The sequence below is a fragment of the Artemia franciscana genome, chromosome 8 (assembly GCF_032884065.1).
Source record: "Artemia franciscana chromosome 8, ASM3288406v1, whole genome shotgun sequence".
NCBI classification, from domain to species: Eukaryota; Metazoa; Arthropoda; class Branchiopoda; order Anostraca; family Artemiidae; genus Artemia; species Artemia franciscana.
Genome location: NC_088870.1, coordinates 25765639 through 25791955, shown reverse-complemented (window position 1 = coordinate 25791955; position 26317 = coordinate 25765639). Strand labels below are relative to the sequence as shown.

General features: G+C 34.2%; 1 protein-coding gene across 1 annotated transcript in view; it reads right to left on the bottom strand.

Annotated features, from left to right (window-relative positions):
* LOC136030642 (trichohyalin-like) overlaps window positions 1-26039 on the bottom strand; it is a 59444-nt gene extending 33405 nt beyond the window's left edge. Inside the window, exons 1-3 of the mRNA XM_065709713.1 lie at window positions 25888-26039; window positions 22209-22331; window positions 8905-9057 (exon numbers count right to left, since the gene is read on the bottom strand). Coding sequence (XP_065565785.1) covers window positions 8905-9057; window positions 22209-22331; window positions 25888-26039 — 428 coding nt within the window. The remainder of the gene's footprint in view (window positions 1-8904; window positions 9058-22208; window positions 22332-25887) is intronic.
* Window positions 26040-26317: the final 278 nt, after the last annotated feature.

Sequence of the window (26317 nt, the reverse complement as noted above, 5' to 3'; positions counted from 1 at the left end):
GCATAGGCTACAAGATGCTTAAATTGCACTGGTGAAATGTATTGAAATTTTATCCTGGATCACTGAATCTAAAGAATTAAGGCTGTTGTACATACAAATTTTATTAATAAAAAAAGTCACAAAGCATTATTTAAACCCAGAAAAGCAGTTAAAGCTCAGCAAATAGAAAAATATAACGTTAAATATAACTTATAAAGGATAAAATATAAGCAAAAAGAACCATGAATTAAAGAAACATTGGAAACCTAGAAATCAATTCTCTCAATTCCCAGTCTTTGGCACTCAATGGCTAACACACGACACCCTCTAGCAGCCATTATCGCACATAAGGCATTTTTGGGCATTTTCTTGCAAAAATATTCATTTAGACTAGAATCGATCATTAAACGATCCCTATTAGCATTTCTTCTGATGTCTCATAGCAATTGACTCCAGCGTGACAAAATACTATGTCCAAGAAGTTTCACGAAAAAAATTAGCACGCGACAAGTTCCATTGACAAAAATCAGCACACAACAAATACCATGAACAAATTAAGTTTTACAATGAGGAAAAATCAACTTACAAGTTTCACGACGAGAAAAATCAACACACAACATTTTCCACGAACAAAAATCAGCGCTCAACAAGCTCCATGAACAAAATCAGTTTCACGAGAGGATAAATCAATGTAAAAGTTTCACAAAGAGACAAATAAACATGCAGCAAGTTTCACGCACAAAAACCAGAACGCAACAAGTTCCATCAACAAAATCAGTCTCATGAGAAGAAAAGTTATGCAAAAGTTTCACGAAGAGAAAAATCAACATTGAACAAGTTTTATGAACAAAAATCAGCACGCAATAATTTCCATGAACAAAATCAGTTTCAACAGGAGAAAAATCAATGTGCAAGATTTATAAAGAAAAAAAAATCCGCCTGCAGCAGATTACATGAAGAAAAATAAGTACGCAACAAGTTCCAAGAATAAAAAAAACAGCACACAACAAGTTCCATGAACAAAACCATTTTCACGTGTAGAAATATAAAAGCACAAGTTTTGCGATGAGGAACATCAACAAGCAACATGTTTCACGAAGAAAAATCATCACGCAATAGCTTCAAATAAAACCAATAGTCATTTTTTAGTTTATAAATCTATTTTTGAGGGGAAAGCCCCTTAGGTGCTATAATGTGCACCAGAAGAGTGTTATGAGTGGTGGTAAATTGTGTCAAGTTGGTGTTAATTGCTAGAAGTCTTCAGAAAGAAGGCTAATGGAATTTTTTATTATGTTTAAACGATCGATTCTAGTGTAAACAAATTTTTTAGCGGAAAAAAGCCTGAAAATGCCATATATTCAATAATGCCTGCTAGTGGGTGCTGTGCGTCAGCCATTGAGTGTCACAGGCCAGGAATTGCCATGGGATGTCGCAATCTAGAAACAAAATGGAAAATTTCCGCTGTTTAAATACAATGGCTATTTTTTAGTTTATAAATTTGTTTTTATGGCATAACGGTTGTAAGCACCTTCGGTGTGATAATGGGCGCCAGAAGGGTCTCATCAAGGGCTGGAACATTGTGCCACGCTGACATCAATTACTAAGGGTCATCAGAAGAAAGGCTAATGAAGATTTTTTCATTAGGTTTAAACGATCGATTCTAGTATTAGTGGATGTTTTGCAGGAAAATGCCCAAAAAATGTCATATGTGCGATAATGGCTGCTAGAGGGTATCGTGTGCTAGCCATCGAATGACACAAACTGGTAATTAAGAAAATTGGTTGTTATGGCTCACACCTTTCTTTAATACATAATTTTGTACTTTGTAAGTTTTTTTCACGTTTTGTTTTCCGAATTTGTTTTGTTTTTTTATTTGTTGAGTTTCAACTGCTTTTTTGATTTTTAATAATGCTTTGTAAACTTGTTTTTTGATAAAATTTGTATGTACAATAGCCTAAATTCTTTTGATTTATTGGTCCAGGATAAAACTTCAATATATTTAACTAATGCAATTTAAGCATCTTGTAGCCTATGCATATGGGTATGCTCATTCAAAAAGGCCCTTTATGTAAGTCTAAAATTCTAAGTAATTAAGAGGAAAGCAAAAAATTTTTTATCATCTATGAAGGTTACCATATTCTAGCCATAATGATACTCTCGCTTTTAATTCATCTCTGATAGCAATATTATCTGATAGCACTCTCTAAAGTATTACTAAACATGCAGGTGCATACCAAGTTTAAGCCATTTCTAGTTATCGATTTTCCCCTCTACGCGTAAATTATTGCAGGCATATCGGAAAACGCAATTTATTTACTCATTTTAGTATGCACGAACAAGGGATTCTCCTTAAATGCAGTAGATTGCAGAATGCATTTCCTTAATCATAACATTAGAAGGATGTTCATAGTCCCTCTGGTTAACGCTCCATTCTGTTAAATGGAAATGCCCTTTCAAATCCTATTGCAGACAAAAATCGTTAGAATATTAAGGTTCCTTGAGAAAAACGTATAGAAAGGAAAATAAAATCTCTTAAAGTATTGTGTAGCATCCACATGTATATCGTCATTACGCAGCATCCACGTGTGTGTCCCCTCAGTTACAAGCAGGGATCCGACACGGGGCGTGAAGAAACAGTTCACGCGTGAATGCGTCATCCTTAACATAAGTAAACATTCCCCTATTACATAAGAACAAAAGAAATCATGAAGAAAAACATCTTGAAGAAAAATGTCTTAGCAGACGTCTTGGGGTATCTTGAAACGTCTTGGAAAGAAATGTCTTATAAAAAATCTTGTTGGTGATCTTGGATCCTAGGGGTCTCTCAATGGAATTGGATACTTAGCCCTCAGTGTCTAGGTTAGTGGACCCAATGAGATTGGATGCTAAGCCCCCTATTGAAATTGGATGCTAGCGCCCCGGTGGTTCGATTAGGAAGCCCGATGAAATTAGATTTTAGGGTCCCGATGCAATTGAATGCTAGACCCCCCGGTAAAATTGGATGCTAGGTTCCCCCAATATTTAGGATAGGGGCCAGATGAAATTAGAAGCTAGGGCCCCTAATTGACTTGGATGCTAGGGCCCCATTGGAATTGGATACTAGGGGGTGGTGGAATTGCTCGCTAGGAGTCCGGCGTCTTGAAGGTTTCCCACTAGCAGGGCCTTAAGGTTTTTTCCTGGGCCTCGTGGGTTTTATAGACTCTATATTATGTAACAAGTAAAGCCTATTACGTAAAAACCAAAAGTAAACAAATCCTATTACGTAACAGCTTTTTTCCTGGCCTTCTAACAATTCCTATTACGTTAAGGCCAAAAGTAAACAAACTATTACATTACAGTATTTTTTCTGGCCCTCTAACAAGTCCCATTACATAACAAACAAGAGTAAACAAACCCTAGTGCGTAGCAGCTTTTTTCCTGGCCCTCTAACAAGCCCTATTATGTCCCAATGACGTAACAAACACCTGCATCTCTTAAAAACATTCCCTATGATGTAATTAACACCTCTTGGCTGTCGTGGATTCCCGTAATATGGATGTTGTGGAATTCAGGGATAGGAATTTTATGGAATCCATAATGCTTTCACTACTAAAAGGTTAAATTTTACTTGAAAGAAAATACTAAATAAATAAATAGTGATTTTAGTGTAGCAGGGATGCAGGCAGATTTATCTCCTTGTCACTAATATTCATTTCATACCTATTAAAGAAAAAAATCAAACTGAAAAGGAAGATGAATTTTGGCTAGAAAGTTAAAAATAAGATAAATAAAATATGATTGGACTCCAGTAGGGATGTAGGCAGATATTTCACTTTGTCGCTAGCATTAACTTTCATTGGTGTTTAAATAAAATAAAATTTAAACGAAAAATAAAATCAGGGTCGGAAGAAAATATAAGGGCTGATTCGTTTCATTACTATTTAAATAAAATAGAACTTGAAAGAAAGAAAAATTAGGCTTGGAAGACATTATAAATAAATAAAAGATGATTGTGTTGTAGCAAGGGTGCGGGCAGATTTATACCGATGTCGCTAGGGCTCACTTTCATTAGTGTTTAAGTAAAATCGACTCTAAAAAAAGGTAAAATTATGCTCAGAAGGGAAATATAAAGTAAATAAAGGTAACAAGTAAATAAAATTAACAATATCTGCACACGGATGTGTGCAGATCTGTCGTATATGTTGTTATGATTGATCTTTTTACTATCTAAATAAAATCAGACTTGAAAGAAACATAAAATTAGACTTGACAATGTAAAATAAATAAGAGATGATTAGATTGTAGCAGGAGTTTAAGCAGATTGTCCGTGCTTGGTGCCACAGTTTGCTTTCATTGCTATTTAAATGACGTCAGACGTGAAAGAAAGATGAAAAATACACATGAAAAAAATATATAAAAAATGTATTGTATGCTGCCATAATCTTCTTCTTTTTATAAGTTATCTTTCTACTTTAGTTATATTTTCTCTTGTTATTTATGTATTATGTAGGATAAGTATTTAGTTTATTCTTCTTTTTTTTGTCGTTTTGTTAATTTCGTTTGCTTTTTCTTTTCTCCATAGGGTTATCTTTTTGGGCTATTAATAAATGATGAATGCGAAAGATAAGCGGCGGTCTATACTGTGTTTGTAAATATTTCTAGTTATTAATGTAGCTTTACTTCGTCTGTTCTACTGATCTGTTAGTCTATTTTATTATACTGTTTTTCTTTGTTATATTAGCTTTATTGTGCTTGTCATTGCTGAGTTACGTGTACTTTTGTTTTGCTTTGTTTATTAATTTTTTCTCTGTACTCCACTATTTATACTTTTGTATATTTATGGGTAATAAATATTATTATTATTATTATTAGTAACAGATAAAAAGCATGTATGAAGGAAAGCGGTAAAATTTGGAAGGAAAAGTGTTAGCAAAGTCTTTGTGTTTATATGATTAAGGCATAAAATAAAGGGTTTTTCTTGTCAGGGGTACCACCGAAACTCAATATATCGTTACTGCCACTTTCTAAAAAAAAAACTTTTAAAATATAAGTGGAGAAATGGAGAAGAAAATATTGAAATGGTAAAGTTCCTAAAAAAAACTTTTAAAATACAAGGGGAGAAATTGAGAAGAAAATATTGAAATGGGAAAATCTGAAATTTTTAAATCTGAAATCTGCGTTACTGTTTTAGCCTTGTCGCTATGATAAGCTGCAATTATCACACACTTTATGGAGAGATGAAAACTGTGGTACATTTGAATAATTTCTCAGACCACCCGTTTTTCTATTTACAAAAATTCAAAGAGAAATAAAGTCTCTAACAATTGTTAGAGACGTCCATTTGTCTTGTCGGTGATTAGTCAGACAATTACAGTAATTGCAGTTTTGGAAGTCCTTAAAATGTTAGATGTAATTATTATTTTTTTTTTTTGCTATTGTTGTTTTTTCTCTTGTGTGCTGGTTGTCGTTTAGATGATTTAATTTTAATCAAAAGTTTGTGTTTCCTTCATTTTTTTCCCCCAGTTGAAAAGGCATGGAGTCGAAATATTCAGATATTTATACTATTTAATAAGAGAATCAATAATATTATTTAATTTATTTTTTCATCCTTTATTTTGTTCCACTGCTTCATTTAAATTAAGACCGTTTTCTATTGTTTATTAATTTCTGTCCCATATTTTTTTTTTAGGATAAGCTATTATTACTATTCAAAGATATAGACATTCACATATTGATAAGAAATCGTATATTAGATTAGATCGTTTTAGAAGCGTGTGAAGCTACCTCAGGGGTCCTGGGTGGCTTAAGAAATGTATCATTAAAATTTAAATGACAAAACAAATACGCATAAAAAAATTAATTTGTGGTAGTAGATAGAGGGTTTTCGGGGTGGTATTGTGACATGTGTAGCTGTGTCGGCCATGTCAATAGGGTGAGGTATAACTTGTCCAAAAATAATGTTAAAAAGAAAATATGAAAAAAAAACAAGAGGTGATTTAGGTGAGTTGGAGCATGCGCGTCTTTATCGGGGTTCTTGGGAAAATAAGGCAACATTTGTAACAAAATGAGGAAAATATCACGATTAAAGAGTCAAAGATTGATGTAACTGTTACCGGTTTTAGATAGAGTAACCTATTGAAAGGTTTAGTTATGAAGATATGAAAAAACTACAAGTCTTACGAGTAAAATTTACAGACAAAAGTGGATTAAAAATTGAAATAGAAAAATCAATTAAAAGCAGCCTTCTACCGATCCGTTGAGAAGAGGCAAGGTATCATTAATCTTAAAAGAGAAAAATAAGTAAAAAAAAAAATATGGTAGTACATAAAAACATCTGAGCATCCAAAACGCTTTGAAACTGGGCGAATGTAGAAAAAATTACTGGTTTTGGACCAATGGAACAAAATACGTATAAAAGGCCTAAATCATTGTTTATTTGTAACCCGACTCGAAAATTTGAGGCCTAAAAAGTTTTCCCAGTTTTTTTAAAACTTAAATCTATATGAGTTTAAACAAAGAAAATATTTCCAAGGAGTATTAAAATAGTAATTTGCATCATAAAACAAATTTCTTACTTGAGGAGAAACACATATCGGTTGTTTTATTGCACATGTTTGGGTACAGGTGTCTCAACTTCGTGAGTTGGAGAATCGGGAAATATCAGATGCCCTAGGAAGTATAGGAGCTATCTAGCATGTGACGACAAGAATTACAACCTTTACATCTAAATACTTCTGAATTGCAAGTAAACCTAAAAAATTGTCAATGTTAAAATGTGATAGATAAAACACGCACGTGTTTGGAGCAGAGGTGTCAGGTCTTTTTATGTACTGCTGTGGACGCAGAGATGAGCTAAGATCTGGGATAGAAGATTAGGTTGGACCTTGCTTAATATATAATATCTCCCCGTGATCTAATGGCACCCTTTTACTCACTTTAGTTCGTTTTTTGTAATTATTTAACTTCTTCTGGTGATAATTTTTGTATGTTTGCATACCTGAATATCAGTGACGCACGGAGGGGGGAATGATACGCAGGAACTAGGACCCTATCCTCAAACAATAGCCTCATTTTTATAATTTCTGGAAACTTCTTTTTAAATTATCTACAAAAATTTAATTTTTACTGTTTAAACCCCCCCCTAACTATTTCTTTATTATTGGGACCCCTGGAAAATATTCCTGTGTATGTGTATGTCTAAATTCTGGTAATTGTTTATGTATTCGAAGCTGCTTGACGGGACAGTGGTGTCATTCTACCTTGAATCAGGTCATTTATAGAATGTTTAATCATACCAACCTTTTCATATTCTCTGAATTCCCTGGGGGTTCCCGGAAAATCCTAGAAATTTTCTCAAATGAAAACTGGACCCCAGAAGATTAAAATTCCAAAAATCAACGATTTTTATGAAATTTCACCAAAACATGTTGGACTGGTTGAGAAAATTCCAACTTTTGGCTCAATTTCGACAAACTACTGCGCTCCATAGCGAAAATTTGACAATTGTAGCTTTTCCATGTTCGCCTGGTTTTTATTTTCGTATTTTTGAAATTATTATGAAAACCACCTCACAAGCTACAACTTGGATGAAGTCCTGACAGGAAGATGTTTGACAGGATCAGTGGATCCTGGCAACCAAAATATTGACAAAAAAGAGAGCATTTTTTTCTTCTCCATCTTTCCAAAGAAAAAAACATCTAGAGGCCAGATCAGAATTCTCTGAGTTTCAAATTTTAGTTATCGTGACATATTCTTCTCATTTGTTTTTCTTTCCAGGCACAATTATTCGAAACAAAGCGGTTTTTAAGGTTGACCACGTTAAACAATACAGGTATTATTACTCATAAACAAATTGACAGTATCCTGAAAATGTTTTCTTTTTATCACTGTTTATAGCTTGAATTTCGATGATTAATTTCTTTTGTCTGGCTTTAAGTTTAAGCTAGAGGATATCTTAAGGATAGCCTTTCGTTGTCTGGGTTGAGCAGAGCAAGGAACACACACAATGGACTCTTATCTGGAACAGCTATTTCTAAATTTCTAAGCTACAAAAATGCTGGAAATCGTTTAGATGAGTAAAGTCTCTAGAAAAAGGACTGGTTTAAATCTGATAATACAAATTCAATGAAGGGCCTAATGATTCTGTAGCCAAATTGATCAGCGGCATGATATGACATGATATAGAGGATAGATGTGAAGGGTAGTTTTCATCAACTCACTTGTATGCTTAGTATGCGAGTCAAAAGCAAGTAAAAAATATTATGGTACTTGTATTTTACATCTTCAGCTTTGACATCAGAAATCTCGCCTCATACGCCAAAATTCTAAAATATCCATTGAACACATTACAAAATGTATAATATTGAATACTTAAGCAACAGGTTTTAATTTTACAAGAAAATCAACAAAAAAAGATTTTTAGCTGCAATATCACAAATTTTTCCAAAACTAGAATTTGTTTCTCCCTTTAAGCATGCGTCTCCCTATCAATATATTATGGTTATCATCCAAGTATATGGCAAATCTTGTCATAAGCCTTCCTTGTCCTCTCTAAAAAAGTGGAAGCACAGTCATGACTAGCTATGCAACAATGTGCTCTTCGAAAGGCAAAATTTTCTTATTGACATGTTGTTTGGCAATCAAGTTTTGCAAGGATTAATTTTCGTACGGGGTATTTATACCACGGTAAAATTTTGCTGGGTTACGTTTTGCTAGGTTCGTAGGTGAAATTTTGTCATGGTCAATTCTGTATGGGCGGAACTTTGTGGTTGAGGTTGAAGCATTGATTGAAGTTGGTGGGGTCGAAGGTCGAGTTTTTCATTGGGTTTTGCTAAAATTATTGTAAATGAAACTTTTAGCTATTTTACTGTTACACTATATAGGGATTGACTCTAAACGTTTATTGAGTTGTTATTTTAAAACAGAAAAAGAAAGAATACGACTTACATATATGGCGTTCCCTCTGTCCTCTTCCCAAAAAGTCGTACTTCCCTAGCTTTGCGTTCCGATTCAGCTTTCGTCAGTCTTCTTGTAGCCATCAACCCAATTATTCTTCGATCCTCACCGTCTAAAGCTATGAGGTTACGACAGCCCGGAAGGCTAAAACAGATTAATTCCTTTTAATACTTTTGTTCTTAGGTTATATGGGCATATTTTCCTTCTTTTTTCAATTTTTTCGTCGGGTGCTGTAAATTGATTGAATCCTTTTTACATTGTCGTTGGACTTTCGTAAGCAAAAACTAGTAATATCTCACTGCCCTGTCCTCTGTTTCAGAGTTCCTTCAAAGGTAGCTCATTTGTTCGTTTTTAAATATATTTCCCGCCATAAACAGCAAATAAAAAAAAAGAAAGGTTAAAATTTAGTGTATCTACAATACCTTTTGGCCAAGAAAATTATTCAAGGACAGCCATTCGTCTTCTGTGCCCTTTTTAGCTGCCCTCTCCTCAAAGACAATCGATCAAAATTTGAGAATGCCATTTTTTTTTGTAAATTGTGAAAGGAACGAGGTAAATTGTCACGAGGTCGTATCAGCAATGTTTCAGGAACGGCACAGTGTATTAAGTTCAATCTTTCAGGGATAGTGCTACTACTGCCACGAGTACTATTGCTACGCTACGAGTGCTATCACTACAATTACTTCTTATGCTACGACTATTACTACTTCCAATGCTACTACTATGTGACTATGACTGTGACCACTTGTCACTGTGATTCCGACTTCTTTTCACTGCGACTTTGAATACTTGCAACTACGACTGCTACTATTACTACTACCTCTGTGAATATGACTGACACTACTACTGCTACTACTACTGCTACTACTATTGAAGTAAATCAAAATACTTCAAACTTTTCGAGGTTGTCAAAGAGGCATTGATGCTATATCTCAGGAACGGAATTGTGTATTAAGTTGATATTTTCAGCGAAAGTTAAAAAGACTGTAAAAAAAGACATTTCATCTATCCAGTCCACCAAAAGGGAACCTGTGCAAATTATACCAGTAAAAGATAAAGGTATTAGATTGGAACTTTCAGGGCATATTATTGGGGATACTGAACTAATTATAAAGACACTGCTTATTCAATTTATTAAACAATTTCTGGGCATATGGAGTGGGTTTTTGAACCACATCGAACCACATTTTTGACACTATGTGCATTTAATATTGTCAAAAGGGTATATGCATGACGCCCCAACAAAGTCTAAAGGAATTTGGTTGAAACTATGGCGAAAGATGATTGATTCATGTGTCTACCCTCTTCACTCAAGGCTGTATCATGATCGGTCAGAAATCCTTCAGTCTTACAAAGCCCGAAAGGTTAAGCTGATTTCAACCTATTTTTAAATATTATTCCTTGTGCCCATCTATCCAAAAAGCTACATTATATCTATTATTAAGATTCGCCTAAAAATAGTGCCTAAAATGTAAATAGAAAATCCAAACCTTGATTCAAAGGTTCAAAAATGAAAAAAAGATTTGAAAAATTATTTTATTAAGCATTGAAAAAAAGGTAGTGTCTTTTAAAAACAAACTGATGCTTTTTAGAGACCAGAATAATATTTGCCCTTTACTCAAACTAAAATAGATTTTAAAAATTTTCTGTTTTCCAACGTTAATTATTTTAGTAGTAGTGAAGGGATTCCGGAAGCCTGTAAGGACATCATTTTCATATATCCTAAAAAACCTAATTGTATGTACCCTAAGACTCCTGAGGCTCTAAAGAAACTAGATCCGATGACCTATTTACATGAGCGTAGTACAAGAGATACATCATTAGCATTATTCCACCGGCAACTCATTTACAAATACCTGTCTAGGCATGATTAACAAGAAATAGTAAACCGTTTCATTTGATTTCAAATTTGACAAATACAATTTATGATATAGTACTTAACTTTAATTGATAGCAGCTATAACATAGTCATAGTGTAACTGCTTGTATTGTAACATTCATGGGAATGAGTGCTTATATCTATACTTCTTTTAGAGGAAACTTATGGTCATTCATGTTCAGCCTCCAAGGGGCCCAATACCCCTCTCCAACTTTTTACCTCCTCCATTTTTTAGACTTTGAATTCTTTAGACTTCGAATTTTCTGGACTTGGATTGGAATTCTTTTGGACTTATAACTTTCTGAAATCAGAATTTTTGGAAATGTTTGTATTTGGAATTTTTAAAAAAGCCTGTTGAAATTTTTTGTAATCTGTTTTGCACAAAGCTCGATGAAGATACGTTTCTTCGAATCAAATGTGTGGTTCAAAAGTTTTTATACTCTGTTTTACGCAAAGCTCGATTAAGATACATTTGTTTCAACAAATGCGTGGTTCAAAATGTGTACTTTTTTGCACAAAGCTCGATTAAGATACGTTTCTTTGAATCAAATTTGTGATTCGAAGTGTTTTGTATTCTGTTTTGACTCTGTTTTGAGTAAAAACAGTAAAGATACATTTCGTGGTAAAGATACATTTCTTTGAATCAAGTATGTTGTTCAAATGTTTTATGCTCTGTTTGCACATTGCTCGATGTAGATAAGTTTCTTCGATTCATATGTATGCATCAAAATGTTTTTGTACTCTGTTTTGCACCAAGCTCAATGAACATATGTTTCTTTGAATAAATTTATGGTTCGAAATGTTATGTACTCCGTTTTGCAAGCATGATATATTAGATATGGTATACTAGAGTCAAAAATAAGTGAATTAGGTTTTTACCAAATTCTGAGAGAGATGAATCGGATTTTGTAGAGTTTGAGACATATGACTTAAATGTTTCAAGATTCAGTCAGACAAAGATACTACTACCAGCTCACAAGTCGTATAATAGAGTCTGAAATAGATTAAATATGTTTTCACCAGAGTCTGAGAGAAATGAATTGCTTTTCTTTATAGAATTAGGACGTATAAAGGAGAACTCGTCAAGATTCAGTCAGACACAGAACTCACAAGTATACCAACTCACAAGTGGCATACTAAAGGCTGAAACAGGTGAACTAGATTTTTAACAGTGTCTGACAGAGATGAATCGGATTGTTTTTAAGGTTAGAGGCATATAAAGAAGGGATTTATCAAGATTCAGTCAGACACAGACACTACTACCAGCTCAAAGTGGTACACTAGACTTTGAAGTAGGTGAATTGCGTTTTCAACAAAGTCTGAGAGAGATGAATCGGATTCTTTTTAGAGTCCGAGACAGATGAAGTAGGAATTCATCAAGATTCAGTCAGACACAGGCACTACTACCAGCTCAAAATTGGTATACTAAGGTCTGAAATAGATGAATTAGATTTTACCAAAGTACTAGAGTCTACTACCAGCTCACAAGTGGTATACTAGAGTCTGAAATAGATGAATTAGGTTTTTACCAAAGTCTCAAAGAGATGAACCGGATTCTTTTTAGAGTTAGTGACATAATAAGTGGGAATTCATCAAGATTCAGTCAGACATAGACAAAACTACCAGCTAATAAGTGATACACTAGAGTCTGAAATTAGGTTCTTACCAAAGTCTTTGAAAGATGAATAAAATTCTTTTTAGAGTTATAGATATACAAAGTGGAAATTTATCAATATTCGGTCAGACACATACACTACTACCAGCTCACAAGTGGTATACTAAAGTATGCAATTTGGCGAATTGGGTATTTACCAAAGCCTGAGAGATATGAATCAGAGTCTTATTAAAGTTAGAGACAAAAAGGGAATTTATGAAGATTCAGTTAGAGTGAGGCATTACTACCAGCTCAAGCATGGTATACTAAAGTCTGAAATTGGTGAATTAGAACATTAGAATTAGAGACATATGAATTAGGAATTTATCAAGATTCAGCCACACACACTGACACTACTGACAGCTAAAAAGTGTTTTACTAGAGTCTGAAATAGGTGAATTAGGTTTCGGGGCGGCAGGTTAGGTTACAATAAGTTAACTACTTTTAAGTTAGTTCCGTTTGGGTTAGAGTAGCGTGGTCGGCTACGCTAATCCCTCTCAGACTTTGCTAAAACCTAATTCACTTATTTCAGACTCGTTTATACTACTTTTGAGCTGCTAGTAGTGTCTGTGTCTGACTGATTTTCCACTTCGTATGTCTCTAACTCTAAGCAAATTCTTATTCATCTCTCTCAGACTTTCGTAAAAACCTAATTTATCTGTTTCAGACTCTAGTATACCCTATGTGAACTTGTAGTGGCGTCTGTGTCTGACTTAGTCTTGATAAATTCCTAATTTATATGTTTTTAATTCTAAAAAGAATCCGATTCGTCTCTCTCAGATTTGATAAAAACTTAATTAATCAATTTCAGACTTTAGTATACCACTTGAGAGCTAGTAGTGGTGTCTGTGTCTGACTGTATCTGGATAAATTCCCACTTCATATGTCTCTAACTCCAAGAAAATCCAATTGATCTCTCTCAGACTTTGGTAAAAATTTAATTCACTTTTTTCAGACTCTAGTGTACTCCTTTTGAGGTGGTAGTAGTGTCTGTGGCCTGATTTAATCTCGATAAATTCCAACTCAAAATGGCTCTAACTTAAAAAAAATCCGATTCATCACTCTCAGACTCTGGCAAAAATTTAATTTACCTATTTCAGACTCTAGTATAACACATATGAGCTGGTAGTAAAGTTCAAAAATTCTAAGTCCAAGAAATCGACTTCAAAAAATTCCAGAGTCCCAAAAAATTTTACGTTCAAAACATACGACGTCCGAAACTTCTAAGTTTAAAACAAGGCGGGGGTAAAAATTTGGGAAGGGGCATTTGGTGCCTTGGAGGTTAGACATGGATGACCGTTCGTGGCCTCTAAAAGACGTGTTTATATAAGCACTCATTCGCACGATCATGATGATACAATTTATTGTATATGCAATTAGGTTTACGGTATTTACAAATGATGTCCTCACGAGCCGCTTAATCCCTCCACTACTCTTATAAAGCAATAAAAAATACGGTGTCTTTTAAAACAAACAGGTGGTTTTTAAACACCAGACTGTTATTTAGCTTTACCCAAAACAAAATAAAATTTGAATAATTCTGATGTCTAACGTTAAGCAGTCTAAAAATAATAAAACTTTCAGGAATGAATATCAATGCATAATAAACTGTAAATCTACACTCATTTGTTCTTTTCAGCAATCTTGAATATTAGTTTTTTTTTTTGTTATGACAAATAAAAGCACGTAACCCGAAATAATTTTTTTTTTGTAAAGCACAAATAACGTTCTGGTCTTTAGAAGGCATAACGTGAGCTAGCCCTATTTCTGTTATATTTTCTGTTTTTTCTTATTTTTTTAATCTTTCTATTTAGTCATTGACAGTTATTTGTGGTCGTTATACGCTCTAATTATTATTTGACTTTATTTCTGTTTGTCTTTGGTTTATTGTAGGCCTAGCTCTTTACTTTTCTCTTAAAACCTTCTTAACCATGGTTACCTAAGTAACCATGACTCGAAATGGTAAACCTTCAACTCCTTTCTAACCCAAGCACAGGGTTGCCACCGGACCAAAACATTCGTAAGGCCCAGCATCTTAAAAATGTAACTTTTATGTAACTTTTGACAGGAAAGTTAGATTTCAAGGCAGGATGCGTTTATTTCAGTATCAAGAGCGGCACTTAGAAGGGGGAGGGGGAACATTTGTTGCCTATATATTTTGAAAAAATATCGTTTTATTTTATCTCATTAAAAAATCCCCCTCAAAATTTTAAGATGAACTTTTTTGTTTCATGATTAAAAAACTTAAAAACTCCGTCCTCCTTTCTAACTTTTAATGAATTAGAATCCTTATTTGCTTCTGCAGCATAAAAAGCCAAGCATTCAAGATGGAATTTGGCCTTTTCTCTCAAGCAATTTTGAATGACACCTGGTTCTCACGCAAGAAAATAAAAATAAACCATTAACAGGATCTTCATTCATCTTTTTTAAACATAACGCCAGAGAATGTGGAAGAATGAAACGAATCAGGTGCATATTCTAAATAGGGCGCATTTGCTCAAGTTCTGCCAAGGTGTGCCTTAGTCTGTTAAGGGTTGTCATTGATTTGGATGTAATTCAGGATACTTTAGAGAAAAAGAAAAGTAATAATTGCATTTTTATTTCGTAATACCTAGATTCACAGCTCGAAAAGATATTTGCCTAGGACTTAATTTAAAACTTTCTTTTTATCCAGATTTAATACAAACATATTAGATACTCATACAGCGAAGCAAACATAATTAATTTGGGAACATGCTTAACTTGGGAGTTTATTCTTTTCATTTTCTTGCTTTTCTTACAAAGGTTTCCAGGATTTCCCAAGAACTTGGTTCAGGAATCGCTCTTTTGTCATGCATAAGATCAAAAACAGTTTACGGATTGAGTCCATTGTCGATTGGGGTATTTATATCTTTAACTCAGAAAACTGACGCTCTGTGGCAGCACTAGACTAGGGTAGACAAGTCAATGTCAGCGTAAATTTTTTATAAAATCGTAAGAAAAGATTGTCAGCCTCATCTCTTAGATTGACAAAATGATTAACATCTAAATCTGGCTTACTTATTATAAGAGAAAAATGTCTCTACTGTGTGTCTCATCATGGACATGAGAGAGGTATCCGTGAAACATCTTAAATAGGGAAAACAAATGGTTTTAATTGCCGGGTAAGCACAATTTACTTTACTAGTTTCGAGAATCTTGAAAATTAACTGTAAATGGATAGGTTTTTCCAGGCCTCAACTGACTTTTGCTAATGAAATTGGATCTGTTTCTTGAAGCTACGCTCAACTTTAATTTATGGACTTTTACGTCTGCACTTCAAAGTTTAGTCTGTTAACTCCGGATTGACCAAATCCAAATAAAGATGAGACTCTAAACCTTTACATCTGAAAACGGTATCTTAAATTTATTTAAGATATCGTCTTTCAAATAACATTTCTAATAACTTTCCTAATAATACTTATATTCACAGTTATATTGTTATCATTGTTCCGAGGCTGAATTTCATCGGATTCGAAATAGCAGAAACTGGTCTTAACAAGAAAAAAAGTAATCACGAGATTCCACACAGCAATGAAATGTATTTCTACAGTTGTATGTGGGACCTCAGAGGGGAGGGGGATAAAATGTCAAAAAATTGACCAGGATACTTCCAAATAGCCTAACATAAAATCAGGAATGCCAGCATTACTAATCTCCCCTCCTCCTCAATGCTTGGGTATAACCTTGGTTATAACTGAAAATTAACTCTTTTTGACAGTTTCAACTATTTTGTCAGTATCATCTGTTCATAATTTCAAATAAAAACAGGAAGTTTTGTTTATAGCCTGATATTATGTCAAAGCGTTTGGAAGGAGTTGGGGTTGGTATCTAAAGAGTAACAGATTTATCACCTTATAATCACATATTTAAAAATTAATTATAAAGAAAATAGCTGCTATTATTACTTACCTATGTTTTTATATAAATTTTTCTTCCTGACTTCAGCTTGCTTCCTTTGTGTATAATTTCAACATGAGTGTTGACTGAATAAGATTCGACTGATACAAGCTGTTGAGCATAGACAAGATAGGGCAAAATCTATTTGCTTTCTTACATCATTGCCTCACATAAGAGATTGTTAGTCTAACTTACCATGCGAGAAAGCGAAACGGTCGTTTTCTCGTCCTTAAGATTAAAGAATCGTGTGATAAAATTAAAGAATCGTGCGATTAAAACGCACCAAAATTAGTACGAACGTAACCTCGGTGGAAACCCTCCCCACGCAACTACTCTCACACAAATCCAGATCAGTAATACAACATATAGTAAAAAAAACTATATATATACGATTTTTGGCATTTGGTTTTTCATTTGGTACAATCTTGAAAAGTAACTAGAAATTTAATTTAACTCTTTCAAGCTCGAAGTCAATTGAGATTTTAGGTTTACAAAGACCCATGAAGATTTCAACGTGAAAGAGTGAACCTAATTGTCTTCTTTGTCTACACATCTACGGAGACTTGTTTTTTTTTTTACCTCGTTTTCTTATCCTTTTTTGTGAGAATAAAAGATAATGGCGCCATTGGACTTCTCAAAACGTCTCAAATTCCTTCCCACTAACAAAAACAATGCGTTAAATTTCGCTTTAGTCCATTGACACCATTAACAAACTTTTTTCTGTGCAAGGATTATTACCATATACAGTAAAGTCAAATTCACAACCTTATCAATCGTTATAACTAGTTTTCAAAACAAAGCCGACTTGATTTTAATAGGCAGTCAATTCACTCTCATGATGATAGATCTGGTGTAATTTGTAATTCATACCTTTAAAAAACGAAACCTTGCTTTTGTACTTCCATTAATTCTTTGCAGTTTGCCATTAGCTTTGCTAAACTGCTATATCATCAAATAATCACACTATGAAGGAACAAATCACCGTCTCCACACATAAGAAATAGTCGAAGAAACAGTGGTAAATTCTCAGATAAATTCAAATACTAGATTCTAAGAGGAAGGGTTTCGGATTCGAAGTGGGATTAAATAGAAAAAACAAGTTTTTAATTATTTTTAAAAAGCTTCTTATTGTTCTAGTTAAAAGAACTTTGTGTTCCGGGAGTAATTCTCAAAGAATTGGGACAAAATTCAAACTTTAGCATAAAAAGCGAGGTGTTGAGGAGGGGGCAGCCCCTTCATATACGCAATAATTTCTGTTCGTTTTATGTTTTAATGTTTCATTTTACTTTCAATTGAAAAGACTTTTTTTTAATATAATTTCTGATCGTTTTTTTTAAATACCATGAAATCTGGCTTCACCTCCACGGAAAAATACCTCCTCTCCACGGATATAATCTCTAGACAATTCAATTCTGGTGAGAATTTACCCGAAGAATTACCCTTAACATCTCCACTCGTAAAACTGAGTCGGCAAAGAGATTGCCTCCTTCAGAAAATTAGTTCTCCCCCACACGAAAAATTTATGCCTACTTACTGCCTTGTTACCAAATAACATGTTACCAAACACGTAGATAATAGGCAAGGTTTATAACTTAAATACATTTTCCCACGGGTGGTGGGGGGTCATATTATCTCCAAGGGCATAGCGTTTTGGCTTTTCAAATATGCTGAACAAAATCGCTATCTCAAAATTTTGATCGGAGGATTTAGAGACAACATGGGCGTGGGAGGGGGCCTAGTTGCCCTCCGATCATTTAGTCACATACAAGGGCCCTATAACTTTTAGTCTCCGTTCAAATGAGCCCTCTCCCGATGTTTTAGGAGAACTAGGTTAATATGATAACCCCTCGGGAAAAAAAGAACAAATAAACACGCATCTGTGATCTTTCTTCTGCCAAAAATTGCAAAATTCAACATTTTTAGAGATAGGTGCTTGAAACCTTTACAGTAGGGTTTTCAGATACGTTTAATCTGACGACGTTATTTTCACTAAAATTCTGTGCTTTTTATGGGGTATTTCTCTTTTTTTTAAATCAAGGAAATTTTCTCAGGCCTGTAGCCTTTGATGGGCAAAACTTAAGTTAATGAAACTTCTATATTTTGAATCAGCATAATAAGCCGATTCTTTCAATATTAAATAAAAAAGAAAAACATTTAACTGCAAGTAAGAAGTGGTATTAAAACTTAAAACGAACAGAAATTATTCCGTGTATGAAAGGGGTTGTTTGGTGACATAAAAATGTAGCTAGATTTTTTTTTTTTTTTTTTACGAATGTTTTTGATAGTATTGAACATCGAAATTCTATATTTGTGTATTTTTATCACGTATATGAGGGGGTTCGCCCCCTCGTCAATACCTCGCTCTTTACACTAAAACTTGAATTTTATCCCAAATCCTTAAGAATGACCCCTGAATCACAAAGGATGTTGAATAAATAGTTGAAATTACTAAAAATACTTTAAAGTAAAGAGCAAGGTATGGAGGAGGAGACGAACCCCGTAATATACGTAATAATTTATGTTCGTTTCAAGTTATACTGCTGCTACTTACTTCCAGTTGAAAAAAATATTTATTTTCTCGTTGTTTTTTTTTAATAATGCAAAAAAATCCTGCGCCCCCATCGTGGAAATTCTCTTCCCTCATGATAAATTCTTCCATGGAAAGATCCTCCCATGTAACCTCTCATGTTCACCCCTGGGAAAAGAAAAAAAAACACGCATCCGTGATCTGTCTTCTGGCAAAAAATACGAAATTCCACATTTTTGTAGCTAGAAAATTGAAACTTCTACAACAGGGTTCTCTGATACGTTAAATCTGATGGTGTGATTTTGTTACGGTTCTATGACTTTTATGGGATGTCCCCCTAGTTTCTAAAATAAGGCAAATTTTCTCAGGCTCGTCACTTTTGATGGGTAAGACTAAACTTGATAAAACTTATATATTTAAAATCAGCATTAATATGCTAATTTTTTAATGTAACTACTGGTGTCGAAATTCCGTGTTTTAGATTTTAGTTTACTATTGAGCCGGGTCGCTCCTTACTGGTCTTTACCAAAAGGTGTTTCATATTCTAAGGGGCATAGCTCGTACTGAAGGTTGAAGAGTAGCGAAAACCTTGAAATTTAAGGATTTCTTCTCGGCATATAATAAAGAAAAGTCAGATAGAATTAACGTTAGAGTTAGTTTTTTTTCATATGGCCAATAGGTAGTTCTTGCCATGCGAACTGGAATCTGATGTATGCATTTCTGTAAAGAACTGATTAAAGCTTTTTTTTTCAGTAAATGCTAGTTGACGGTGCTGTAGGGTCCTTTCTCATGGCACAAGCCAGACAGCCACTCATACGATTGGTCCACCTAGTCTTGGTCAACCAATATCTACTTTAAGTGGGACTTGTGTCCCGCCTAAAGGACTTGTGTTTTGGGACTTGAGACTTGTGTCTCATTTTGCGAACCATGGCTATCGTGTCTTGTTGGCTAAATGTGACAAAGGCGAAGGGCTAATTGAACTTGATATCATCGAGAGCTATCAAAAATCTAATTTTTCGAACCATGGCTATCGTGTCTTGTTGGCTTAATATGACAAAGGCGAAGGGCTAATTAAACTTGTTATCATCGAGAGCTATCAAAAATTTGAGATCTAAGCTGATTGAATTTATGTAATGAAATGGTGCAGAATACAACAGATCTGTCGTGGGTTCTGTAGCCTTAACAGAGCTTCGAAAAACTGAGAATTTGAAATACAGCAACTACAAACAAAAACAACAATTTTTCAATGAAATTGAAGAGATAAATTTCTTCCTTCATACTGATCGAAAGGACCAACCTTTGAAAGTTGAAGATTTTTAGCAAATAGTCTACTTGTCCAGGGCAAACGGCAATTGGAAGCGGACCCAGAATTTACAAAGCAGAAGTGAATGACAAAAGTTTATCACAAGGTAGAGTGACATCCGAAATTCCGTATATGAATTCAATCGACTTTACATTCATTTTAGAAATACCCATAAACAGAATTTCTCTGAAGAGGACCTAATCAGATTTCAAACATTGCCGAACCCAGAGATGTAACCCACAAGCAGGGGTGTAGCTCCATTATTCTTATCGAGGGAGGGGGCAAAAAGGGTCCATATCCGGAGAGTTCGGGGACATGGGCTATACAATATTTTTTATCCAAGTTATTGGGGGCAGCTGCCCTCCCCCCCCAAAAAAAGCCCCTACCAGTAAGTACCACTCCCAGCTTTACTAAGTAATTTGATTCAAAGCAATCACAAAGATGTAAGCATTAGCCTTTGGAACAACCTTTAATCTTCTCTCTACGTGTTTCTGCTAACCAAATAGAGTAAAAAAGCGAGAAAAGACACGTCAGTACTAACCATTCTAAATACATTTTAAACAATTATTTTGTCCTTTATTCATAGGAAATTTTCAAATGCATGACATTAGCAAAGAACAAATGGGCTATATGAAAACAATTGTTTTACTTTAATTTCTAAGTTTTAACAAGTAAGGAGACATCCGTGTGGACGAAATTAATTGCGAACAGTTTTCTGGTAGCAAAAGATGTTTTACATGGAGGATCTTTTACGCTTCAATAAGCGTTGTACGTAACCTTACTCATCTTTCGAGACATTTGTATGCGGTAAGCAAATTGTCATCTTGCGTTGTACTCTCCCATCCACTGTTCCCGGTAAAAGATCCTCCATGTAAAACATCTTCTGCTACCAGAAAACTGTTCGCAATTAATTTTGTCCACACGGATGTCTCCTTACATGGCTGCATCTAAACCTGATAAAAATAACCGTGATTCTCTTTTTTTAATTGGATGGTGGTACCATCCATCAAATTTACGAAAATAAGCAATTATTTTCTGCATCTATGCTCATATCCCTTTTAAATCTGCCTAATATGGCGAACCTTCACTTTTGATTATTGGCCTTCTCTTTGATAGTGATCTGATATGTCATATTTGTCAGCAAAAGAATATGCTTGAACTGAATAAATATTGCACAAACTTAAACTTGAACCCCGAATTTTCATTGCTATATTAATAAGAAAAGGAAAAATGAAGGTTCCGTCACACTGGCTCTACTGCTCCAAGTTACTGAGATAACAATAAACTGCATTGCAGCAGCCATGATTAGTCAATGATTTGACGAATTCAAGTGTCTTCTGACTTTGTGGCAAGTTTTGCTTACTATATCCCAAAATATCAGAACTACAAGCATTTCTTGGCTATTACTCAGCTGTTGAAAGATGAAAGCCTTCAGAAACTAAAAACTGTGCACATTCATTAACAAATTGGCAAAAAGACAGGCCAAGATGGCTACTAAATGTATGTAATAAAGTCAACAATAGACCGTGGAGAAACTGATTCAGCGTTTATAAGGAGGCTTATCTTCTTAAACAGCATTTAAGAGGAATTCTGAGAGTTTTTATGGATTCCTGGTTTGTATGGAGTTTAGTTTTATACCGTTTGTGTCTACATCTATACTGATCTTTCATCCACCCCTAATTAGCCGTGGTTCAGTGCAATCGCGAGGTTAGAGTTTAGCTACATTTATGGGGATTTGACTAGCTGATGGAAATTTGAAATATGGGGATTTGAAAGATGGAAAAATATATAAGCCAAAAAAGAACTAAGCATGGAATAAAAATTGAGCAAATAGAGTTGCTTGATAAAAGTGTAACAGGAAATACTTACTATCTCCTTAGCACCGTTACATTCACAGACAAAAAAAAAATCAGTGAAGAATTGTCAGGATAACAGCCAAAAATGTTTTCCATGTTCAACATACATTGGTCTACGAGTCTATTGAGAACTAAAATTGAAATATTTTTGACATTACCTTCGAAGACTGTTGTCTATAAATTCTTGAGCAGTCATTCTCCGAAGCTGACGCAAAGAGCCTCCTCTAGACCTGCCGTGAAAACCCTTGAGTCTCGGACAAGATCTTGGCTGACTATCTTCTCTGAAATAAAAAAATAAAGTTATAATATTTTCATTTTTCACAATTTTCGTTTTATTTAAAAACAGTTTTCATAGCATTAGCAAAAGAAATAAAGTTATAACATTTTCATTTTTCACAATTTTCGTTTTATTTAAAAACAGTTTTCATAGCATTAGCAAGAGTTTCAACTAAATAACGCTATCTCTGACAACAAAAAAGGAAAAAAACCAAGCGTGATTAATTGGATTTGTATAAAACGGAATAAAAGAATTTTCCGAATCGACTAGTTCTGCATCTTATTGACTCGAACTTGTTCGTGCATCAAGTATTGGCTTTGGGGGTAATAAGAGGAGAAAACAATGCCCTGTATTTTTCACTAGTGAGGAGCAACTGTCCAAATTTGTACTGAGATGGAATTTCTGTTCTCTAAGCGCTAGTATTTTCAACGTTGCAATTGCATTTACATACGTTACATATTTGGGGACCCATATGATTTTTTCATTCGTTTTTGAACAGCCTCGTGATGGTCACTTAAGCAGTCAATGTTTTGCACCTATGGTCCCCAAACAGGGCACACAAATTCTAGCAAGGGACGTATATAGTAAAAATACGCTAGTCGTAGCTAATTCAGTGGGGATCCTTGTCGTTAGTAGTGGAGAGAGGATAGGTCCCATTAGAACACCCTTAGTTGGGCACTATAGGTTACCTATATTTAGAGTCATATGTAGAGTGAATAGGGCAATTCACTCTACGCATGAAAATTGCCCTAATGTCAAATGTCAGATGAAACTACAGAGGGTACATTTCTTTTACAGACTTCCATGGGAATCACACTTGCATAAAGCTATGAGGCCCTAGCAGCCAGCCATAGCAGACAGATCCAAAGTAAGGCTGGATTTTTAATATAATTTATATTAATAAGAAATTAGAATTCAGAAAGAGAGCAGTTTTAACATACTCTTTGTCATGGGGTTTTTATTTGACAATACATATTAGCAAAAATTAATGGTTTGTTTAAACTATTAGAAGTTTATAGTGGAACTGGTAGAAGCATCAATGATGTAAAGACAAGAGTACCAAACATAGCAGTATAAATTACAAGAGGATCTCAACTGAGTGTTAAACGGGATGATATGTATGCAAGATATGTGATATTATTTGGCAAATTCAAATTAGAGAATCAGTTATATTTTGCAGCAAAATTTGAAATAGTGCATATACAAAGACCTCAAGCTGATTTAAATGTAATAATGAAATACCTTGAGGACAAGAATTTGAATCAGTAAGCGAAAAATCAGTGATATGTCGCTGTTGTATCGAAATTTTTTTTCTTGTGTGATATTTTTAGTAGGTTACTGTTCCTCTAGGAATATTCTTGAAGTAAAAAAAAAATCTTAGTTAGTCCATAGTCAGCTGGGAGAGTGTTAGGATTTAAGAATGGTTGGATTTGATAAACAAAAAGGTCATGCAGACTCTAGTGAGTTTGAAAAATGTTTGATTCTACATGATGATTCTCTAGAGTTATCTCTTCAAATGAAGATATTTTCTTAAATAATGCTTAACGATAGAACGAGAAATGATTATCCGTCTTTGGACTATTGTATATAACTTTTACTTCGTGGCCCAAACGCATTTAATCCATTTATTGATATATTAATTGGAACGAAACAAAATGATTTTGTGGATTTGCTTTTGAACACTACCTTAGAAATTCAATGAGGATTCAACAATCTATCCAAGTGATTTTTTCATAAGAACGACAAATAAATGGACAATTTGGAAGATCATGTTCAAAAATGTTTTCTGATGTCACTCGGTTACTCCTCTCTCTATATAGAATTATAATAGAACACTCTCTTTATTTATCATATGTCAGTTTCATTTTAGCAGTTAGAGTGTCAAAACTGAAAACATGTTCTATACATGTACACTATACATGTATACACTGGACAGCTGGTCATCATGTGAGAATTTTAAAATCATTGACGAGTATGGTAAATAGTGTAACTTATGTAATCCGTGTAAATTGCATAGATATTATACAGCACAAATTAAAGACCGTAATTCCTTTCTTGAAGAGATTTGTGACTCTCATACTAGAGAATTTCTATCCTCCAAATGTCATTATGATATATGTAATCAGTAGGAGAATACCTATCCCGGTGTGATTGGAAAGAGCCCTAAAAGAGATTTTCCTTTATTTCCAAGAGACTGGTATCTTCGTCGGTTTATAATTGTTTTGATAGGAAGAATCAGGACTACGCTTCAACTGTTGGAATGACAGAAGAATCTAGTTTCTACGTCATTGTTGTGAAGACAATGGCTTCTATGTTCATAAGCCTACTAATTTTTATTTGGTTGTTACAGAAAGTGATTCTCCATTTGAAAACATAGTATGTGACATGGCTTCAAATAAGCAAACACGTGAGTTTTACAGTATTAATAAAAATAGTATCAATGACTACCTAAAGAGATACAATAATAGTGAAGATACATTGTACTGTAGAAAATATGAACCTGGCTTTGCACATCGAGATCAATATGCAGTGAATTCAGACGGTCCGGTGGCATTACCTGTTCTCGAAAGCTACTTATATATAGAAAAAGAAAGTTAAAGAGACGAAAAAAACATTCCGTATGTATATATACATTTTTAAAAAATAAATGAATTTACAAATATTTTGAGAATATTTATTTGTAAGGCACTGAAATCAATATTATAAAAGTATTAAAGTATACTTTCCAAAACAAATCATTCAGACGAAGATTGTCTACGTAAACGTGGAACAATTCAAGTATAGCCACGAAACTGGAAAACGAAATATAGTAGTGCATGAACATCACAGCTTTTAGTCGTCAAATCTTGCATTCTCTTCTGGTCTTGAATAATCGTTTTTCCACTGCTTTCAATAGACTTATTGATGTGAGGAGTGTATTAATTTATATTGTAGGCCAAAAGGATCAACAATTCTATATTCTTCGCTTTTTGAAAGATACAGAGCCAATGACCTGTCTATAAGGTTGACAGACTGCTATTAACAATGATAATGGTATTATTAACACTTTGAGTTTTCAAGGAAAGCCAATGGTATACAATAGGATTTGTATTTGAACTTGTACAGATCCATATTAAATACGCTGATTATTTGATTTGTGTTCATGGTGTGAGGTTTTGTAGAATACTGCCTTCGGGAGTGATTACCTTGTAAGTTTCAACTTGATTTAATGAGGATAATGCAATCTCTCAGCTAATGGCTCAGCAAATGTGCACAATAAACGAACACTCCCTGTTAGTACAAAACTCATATCTTGAGTGCCAGACAAGTTGAATACAATGACACAGTGAGTTTTTACAAACATTGTATCGGTTATAGCATTTTCAAATAGTTTCGAATCTTGATATAGAGATTGTATTGTCAACACATACAGTGTCCTACAGGACTTATTAAAGAGCAAATTGTAGAGTGGGATTTCATTTAATTTACAAACAAAGGAGGAAAGTCCAAAAACTGCAAATTTGTGTGGACAACTTTTCTACAATCCTATAGCACTAGCATGTTTTTACGAAGGTCAATACCGGTTTTGAGGGAATTTCACCATTGATAAACGAAGAGTCGGTGAAGATGTGTGAATCCGTAGCAGTACGTCAAAGATTGTATGAGGAACAGGTAGTTTAACATTATTTCCACCAGCTCTCAGGTTTTCCTCTGCCAAAGCAACAAAGCTCATAACCTGTGGCTTTCGTACATGAATTATTGTCCAGATGAGAGAGATTGTTTCATCAGGTAATGTAGGAAGTTCCTTTCAAAAATTAAATTGGATGGAGCAAGCGTTAATTTTTTGTCCGCCTTAACATTCGGTGCTAGCCATTGGGTTGCATTAAATATCTCGTGATTTATTTTCCAAAAAAACGGTTTAACTAGTTGTCGCCTCTTTAACTGCAAATGTAGTGTCAATGCCTGTCTTATATTCAAATCAATTGGATGAGCCCCTCAATTCCTTATATG